At 47.0% G+C, this 8,119-nt stretch overlaps 1 protein-coding gene across 4 annotated transcripts in view; it reads left to right on the top strand.

Annotated features, from left to right (window-relative positions):
- Positions 1-389: 389 nt before the first annotated feature.
- The window catches only part of CDK4 (cyclin dependent kinase 4), a 43,813-nt gene continuing 36,083 nt past the window's right edge, over positions 390-8,119 (top strand). The window contains exons 1-3 of one of the 4 annotated variants that reach the window (XM_083169421.1): positions 390-472; positions 581-648; positions 5,386-5,639. In XM_083169421.1, coding sequence (XP_083025547.1) covers positions 5,422-5,639 — 218 coding nt within the window. In that variant the 5' untranslated portion in view covers positions 390-472; positions 581-648; positions 5,386-5,421. The other 3 variants (XM_083169422.1, XM_083169420.1, XM_083169418.1) reach the window with 3 other exon arrangements.

Raw genomic sequence — 8,119 nt, 5'->3', positions numbered from 1 at the left:
TTGCTTGCACCCCTATGGAGTTTTTTCACTTTTCAGCAAATTTGGCCTGCTGTAAAGAGCGCCCGGTAAAGTGCAATCGGCGAATCATCCGCGCACATCAGGGTTAATAGGATCGACCCCTTAGATGGTGTCCATGTCGACTATGTTGACAATCGGGACAAAAAACCCAGTTAGTCCTATGGAAGAAAATGCGCTATAGAAATAATATTATTATTGTTATTATGATTATTATACAATAACCATTTAAAAGCAATTACATTTATATGTATAGATTTTCTCACCACCTTGAAAAAAAAATAGTAGCTGTTTGCTATTGGGCAATCCCAAGTGCTTCAGGTACTTTCTGTCTCGAGTCAGAACTGTATAAAGTCATTAAAACAAGGTATGGACTGACTAGGAGTTACTGACTGCACACATTGCACTGGGGCCGGGCCACACATCTAGGAGGAGGGACGGGGAAGGAGGCTCAGGGGTGAGTGAGTGAGGGGCCTGGGCAGGAAGTGACTGTGTTATGAGTTGGATGAGTGAGCATGTGAGCTTGGGGCTGCTGCACTAGATAATAGATCTCTCATTCTTCCAGCGCTCAGGGATTAGATATGATTCGGCTGCTGACCGCCTGCTGCTGCTGCTGAATTTTCTAACGTCCGGGTAAGACCTCCTCCCATAATATTAGTGGCCACACTGTCTGTTTGCTGGCCAGCAGCTGCTGCTTGTTATTAGGCAGGGTATGGCGCTGGAGAGCCTGCAGCTCCAAGCCACATGTCATACAGGGAGCTGGAGGAGCCTCGGGGACGGGAAGTGCTGGCCAGCTGCAGGAGGAATGCCCCATGCATTAGCTGCATTGCAGCTAGGGGTGACGCTAGTAGTGTCAGCTGCTGGCCCCCGCACTCACCGGGTTACCCTGGCTGGCAGATTCGGTCAGGTGGATGCCTCACTGGCTCTTAAAGAGTCAATGTGTGGCTGCAGATTGCAGAGAGGAACAGATGGCCCCTCGCTCTGTGTGGGGTGAATCCTGGAGAGCACAGACCCTGCCAGAATTGTTCTCTATTTTTTTTTCTCTCTCATGGAAACTTCATGCTTTAGCTTTGACCTAATGAGAAAAAACTAGTTGTGGCAGGAAAGGGAGGAGGAATTTATCATGGGGGTAAGTGGTGGGTATGCTGAAAGAATAAAACTTGCTTATTTCAGTGTACGGCTGTGTAAGGGCAGATCCTCTTCCTGTCCTGTCCATTCATGATAAGAAGAGCCCATGTGCTTTGCACAAAAGGCTGTCTGTCTGTTCCCCATGCAGCAACACGTGTGAGGAACAGCTTCCTACATATCTAAAGGTTATACAGTATGTATGTACTGTATAAGCATGTCATTAAAATGATGCTGTTGAAAATAGGATTCTATTTTAGACTTTCTATAGCAGTGCATTATTTTCCCCCAAAAGCTTTGCAGCGTAAATACAGTACATTGCATACTTGCATTGTGAGATCGTCACATGAAAACATTAACAAAAATCACTGTGAAGTCACACAACGTAGTGTTCCCTGTCTGCTGTGGTGTTTCTAACACAGGACTGGTGTGCATATCAGTGCTGATATACAGACCACACTGTTCTAGAACAGTGTGGTCTGTATAACAGCACTGATATGCACACCAGACCTGTGCTAGAAACACCACAACAGGGAAGAGGAACTGCATGGGTTTTCAAAGATTGCGGGTGCTAGAATGAACACTATAATGTGAACCAGGCTCTGGTGGATAAAGTTTCCAGTTTTACTGTTGTTACTTACCTACTGAGACCAGTCAGTATTTACTACTGCTAAAATAGAGACTAGTTGATTATTGTTCTGGCAGAGCATTCTGGGACTAAAGACCTATACACACTAGACTAAAAAAGTGAAAAATCTCGTTCAGAAGGGCCCTTCTGAGCAATATCTTTTACATTCTTGTCTAGTGTTTACACCCAACATCATTACCGATGCATGCTGCCGTGCATTGTCATTGTCCCCCTCCCTCATCTGAATCCCCTCCATTGATAATGAGGGCCAATCTGCAGCATTCCCCCCACTCCTGTTTTTCCCAACCGCTGGCATTTGCAAGTGTGAAGCTGCAAATATAGCTGGATACACACAACACCTAGTGTGTAGCCAGCTTGAGACCACCTTTTCGCCAGACCTCCATCCACTAGAGCAGCTGTCATCAATATCAGCATGAACACTATCAGCATGAACACCTATCTCATTTTAGGTGAGAAAATATGATTGAAATAGGAGTACTCTCCGCATACACACGACTCATGTTACCCAAAAGATGGTTCTAAAGTGTACCCCCATTTGTCACCTGGCAAATCAATTTGACAGGGATAAACAACTGAGCTGCATCAGATTCACTAAAACATATACAATAATTGCAGTCAGTCATTCATACTCCAGACCCAGTACAGTATTTGACAGATTATTAAGTAATGTATGTTATTGGATGACATTATTGGTGGCAGTTTTTGTGTCCTGGCGATCATGTGACCAGTGTCTTCCAGGTAAAACCTCAGAGGGATCGTCGCTTTTGATGTCGCGTTAGAAGCCCATAGGCCCCCCCACCGCGGTAACCCAGCGGGGGATGCTTAGAGCATCCCAAAATGCGGTAAAAACACTGATAACGGGTTTTTAGTTTAGAGAATCTCCCCCAGTATCTGAGGAAGTCAACATGGTGTCTGTTGGCTGTATGAACCATACTGACATTATAAATGTAGACATGGTTACAGTCAACCATGTGATTTGGATAACAGGGTTCTATGTACTAAAACTTGAGGTACTTGTGTATTATCACGGCGCCCACGAAGCGTGGCGAGCGGACGGGGAATACATGTAAAGTAATCCATGTCCCCTCGCGGGGCTCGCCACGCTTCAGGCTCGCTGCGCTCGCTACACTAAAATCAACTCCACGCCGACGTGGATAGTGGGGGTATGAAAAGGTCGGAGGATGCGTACTGATCAACATGCAATCAGGACTGCTGTCTGATGTGTTGGATTAGTATCTGTCTGCACACATTGGGGACAAATCAATGGATTTCCCTAAAGTCTACAACTAGAATTAAAATAGAGCAATTCGAATGTTAATTGCTGTGGTCACATTTCTTCTCAGACTCTTAAGCAGCGTGAAGTCATGTATGCAGAGACTGTGGGCGGGATGTTCAAACATCCGCAGCCCAGCTCCGCCCCCCTTCGCCGCTCATCGCCAACATAATTATCACATATGCGATAATTATGGCAAAGGACAGCTCTTGCGTTAAGAACTGTCCTTTGTGGTGAGAGTCAGCGGCTCTCCCCTCCCTCCGCGCCGGGCTCTCCTGCCCCCGGGAAGAGGATCATAGTGCAGGGAGGAGGAGGAGGTCACAGCTCTGTGCTGCCCGAACTAGGGTTACCACCTTTCCCCTTTAATTCCGGACACATATTAATTACACAGGTTCTGTGGCTGGCAGACTTCAAGACTCCATTTCACCTGATTTTAAACTTCCACAGAACCTGTGTAATTAATATGTGTCCGGAATTAAAGGGGAAAGGTGCTAACCCTAGCCCGAACACAGGTGAGGGGGGTCGGTGCGGGGAGTTGCGTTAGAAGCCCATAGCTTTCTATAGGGCATCACCAGATTTTTCTGGCGATTGCCTGCCCCCCCGTCGCGGTAACCCGGTGGGGGATGCTTAGAGCATCCCAAAATGCGGTAAAAACCCAGATAACGGGGTTTTTACTGCATTTTTAGTTTAGAGAATCTCCCCCCTTGTTCTTTAGGTAATTATTCAGACCTGATTGAATGGCTGTGAATTTGCAGGTCGTGCCATTATTGATCGACTGCATGTGTGTATGGCTTGCAGTACGCCTGCATGCTGGCAACCTGCGATAAAATCCAGTCTTTTAAAAAAAAAAAATAATAATTTTTTATCACTGTTGGGACGAAAGTTGATTGCCAGAAAACCGTCACTTGTGGGTGTCACCTGGCCGTTTACCGGGAGTGTCATGGAATACACAGGCCTGCCCAAGCGTTTTCAGGGAGGGTGTGTGACATCAGCTCTGGCCCTGACTGCACACACTGGTAAAAATCATTCAATGTTGAGCGGTTACGGCTGGATTTGCAGCTAATCACAAGGTTACAATATTTAGCGAACATTTGCAGGATTTCACTCTTACTGAGTGGCGAGTACCTGATACAGGGCTCTACAAAATAGCAACCCCGTGATCAAGTCTTAATAACCCCCTTAGTCACCCAAATTCCCCTTTGGATGTCTAACGGGAGTTTGGGCACTGTAAGCAGGACTTTAGATGGTATTAGCTGCTAACAGCGGCTATGGTTACTCTTTGGGTGTGTATAAATCAGTGCGTGGCCAGATCAGAGCAAGAATTAAATTGCACTTACGAACACATTTGCATTGTCCCTGTTGTGTTTCATGGGACCTAGCTATAGGGCTTGGGCTATGCACAGCTTGTCCGTTTAACTAGTCTAGAATAATTCTAAGGGTAGTATTCAATGAAGATTTTCGGCATGTGCAGCGAATTCTAAACAGGATTCGCTGCACATTTGCCGCGTTCCGGAGGGCTGGAGCATTCGCTGCCAGCCCTCCCTGTCACCCTATTCAACGCCACAGGGGCTTGCTGCCCCTGACAGTGAATTGTAACCCCTGTGGCGAATGCCGCAGGGAGATGGAAGTCTCCTTGTCTACACAGGAAGGGGGGGGGGGAGGAGGGCTCCCCGGGACACAGGCAGCACAAGCTGCGCCCCGGCAGAGCTGACAGGGGACGTGGGTAGGGAGCCGCTGCACTGCTCCCACTCGTGCATATGTAATGAGCGGAGGTAGTGAATATGTGAGGAGCGGCTCCCGGGCCCCTGCTGGCTGTTATGCCCAGTGTGTGTGGACAGAGATGATCTCATTCATTGCTGACAGGAAAGCCGCTCGGTGCATACACATTGAGCGGCTTTCAACCTGCCCGGTGCCATCAGCGGGGAAGGGGGGCGGGCAGTGCCATGCAAAGCTGTCCTCAAAGCAGCTCATCTGCTGGTAATACCAGGTAATCCCGGCGTTGATGCGGGAGCGCGCAGCAGCGCTTATAGCCGGGGCATACACACTGGGCGGCTTTGAGCTGAAAGCTGTTTAAACCTGCTGTTTTGAGCAACTTTCACCTCAAAGTCGCCCAGTGTGTATGGGCCTTTATCTTCTGCCAGTAATTTACATTCTAACCATCTATTTAAAAATAATGGTTTAAATTAAATCAGTATTTAAATGTTAATCTTTACAATATCCAGCACCTGAATTTCTTCTCTGGAAGAATGATAATGTTGCCTATGGGTAAAAGTTGTTTCCTGATTCTTACAGATAAATAACAGCTACTTTTCTGTATCTCCAGGCAGAGAGCTTGAGAAAACCTCACGTACTCAGGAATATGGCTAAAGAGATACGAGGACAGTACGAGCCTGTTGCTGAAATCGGGGTGGGAGCCTACGGCACAGTGTATAAGGCACGAGACTTACGGAGTGGAAAGTTTGTGGCTCTCAAAAACGTGCGAGTTCAGACTAACGAGAATGGTCTCCCCCTCTCTACAGTCAGGGAGGTCGCACTGCTGAAACGCCTTGAGCACTTTGACCATCCGAACATTGTAAAGTGAGTAAATGTATCATTTGCTTTGCATATTCTGGGTCATTGGTACCCTTGGTGAATAACTTTGTTTGCAGAGGTGTGTGTTTTCATTGACATTTAAAATTGGAACTAATGATTAATCTTCTTGGGTTAATGTTAAATGCCAGTAAATATAGAACGTGTTTTAATAAAAGGTTATACGCTTTTATTCACAGGAAGATGTTCTCTTATTTCATGCTTGATTTCATTGTATGAACTGTGTGGCAGAGTCAGCATTCCCCCCGCATGAAAGTAATGTGGAGGATCCAGACCAGGTTTTGTTAGCAGTAGCAGAATCCCACATCCAATCAGCAGCACCTGGGATGTCCTGATTAAAGGCTTCCCATGGCAGTTTCCTTGCTCTCAATGTTGGACTATCTACCCGAGTGATAGGCTGAGGTAGGGATGGATGGCTATAAACCATTCTACCTCACACCATGGATGGTTCCTGCCATCGCTTAGCCACGCATGTGCAGAGCAACGGGACGGGTCGCTGCGGGCAGCCTGCCCGGCCGGGATCGTTGGCATGCGCAGAAGAAACTTTAGCCATCAATCCAGTTTAAGTTTCTTTTGCGCAGCGAGTCCCGCGAGGGGACGCGGATACCTTCACAGCTATCCGCGTCCCCTCGCGGGCTTCACAGGTATCCGCGTCCCCTCGCGGGGCTCGCTGCGCTCGCCACGCTGCGGGCTCGCTGCGCTCGCCACACTTTCTATTCTCAACTCCACGCCGACGTGGATAGTGGGGGTATGAAACGGTCGTAGGACGCGTACCGCCTCCGTCGCGGGCTCGCTGCGCTCGCCACACTTCGGGTTGACGTTGATAGTGGGGGTGGTGCACTATGAAAAATGGCATTTGGGGGCATTTCACAAGTTTAATACACATTTCAATGCATTTCAGTGCAAAATCGGGTGCCATCGCATCCGATGCGATCGCATACGATTTTTGAGCAAAAATGCTCAAAAATCGGTAAAAATCGCATCGTATGCCACTACATATGGCATACGATGCCATACGATGGGAGCCGTGATATTCCACAAGTACCACTGGTTGTGTCTGAAAAAACCGCAGGCGTGCCCAGGCCTTTTGGATCTGTGTAATCAGCGCTAACCACTTCCAACCTGTCTCAACCAGTCGCAGATTAGTGAAAGCCTCAGACAATTGCACAGACCCCAAAAAACTCTTCCATGTTTCAGAAATTACATATGGATTGTGACCTTGCGATCCATTCGCAATTCTCTCTCAGTTTAGTAATTGGCCACTAGACATCGGGCAGCCTGCAGCGAACATACTCCGGTGGCTGTAAGGGTTCAATCTCCCATTGCTTTTAAAAGCAACGTTTATGTATAAGGCGCCACAAAGTGTCCGCAGCGCCGTACTTAGCAAACAAAAAACAAATTACAAGGTAACGTACAGGGTGTGTTGATAAAATAAAGCATAAATAGGGGTATAGCTGGTAGAACTAAAATCAGCATCAGTTCAGAAGTAGGTGTCGAAATTGTCATATATCAAATGTAGGGGCAGCAAACTGTCAATTGTTTATTTCAACAATGGCACCTGTGTTTTGGAGAATGGTGTTTGTTTGTTTGTTTTTTTTTTTGGGGGGGGGGGGAGAAAAATACAGTATATGTACGTGACTTCCAGTTGGTCCTGCAATGCAAAACTGCTTGCAGCATTGCTACCATTGACCTGTATGTCCAGCTCATCCTGGTGAGGAAGATTAATTAATGATGGGATGGGCTTTGATCGCATTTCTTCACTGCCATAACGTCTGCACACACATGCAGCACAAAGAATGCTTTGTAACCATATGCCATACAGTGTAGGTAGCATATACTAAGAAATGTGAATATCTTAACTTTATTTCACTTAAACTTTTTTTTTTTTTATCTTTTCATGCTCTTAACAGAGGAGATCATAAGAGATGAATCTATTTGGATAAAAACTCATTTTAAAGATGAAACTCTCCTCCTCCTTTTTACAATAAAGGTACCCATAGACGGTCCGTTCCCGGACCTTCCGTTTTGTACTATGCGATGCGCGCTCCCGCGCATCACATAGTACAGTACAAAAAGTATGTGCTGCACATACTTTTTGTACTAGCTATACATCGCATCGGATGGCATTGCATGCACACCGCATGCACTAGGCATGCGATCCGATGCGATGCATGCTAATTAAGACCCGAACGGATCCGTTTAACGGACCATGTATGGGTACCTTAAGGCTGATCTGGTCTTTCTAGGACAGCGGTTCTCAAACTGTGGGCCCCAACCTCCTCAGTATGGGGTCGCGTCTCTGTTGCTGACCATCAGGCTGATGACTTCTAATCTCAGTCAGTGATTCAAGGAGTCTAATAGATCTGTTCTTTTAAGGCCCCCATACACTAGGGCGACTTGTCCTAAGAACAAGTCGCCCCCGACTTCCCCCTGAGCTTCCCCGGCTGCTCCCCGGGGGAGCTTGATTA

Source organism: Crinia signifera, chromosome 2 (assembly GCF_055691185.1).
Source record: "Crinia signifera chromosome 2, ASM5569118v1, whole genome shotgun sequence".
NCBI lineage: Eukaryota > Metazoa > Chordata > Amphibia > Anura > Myobatrachidae > Crinia > Crinia signifera.
Note: the sequence above shows the minus strand (reverse complement) of the source record. Positions and strands in the feature narration are given on the sequence as shown.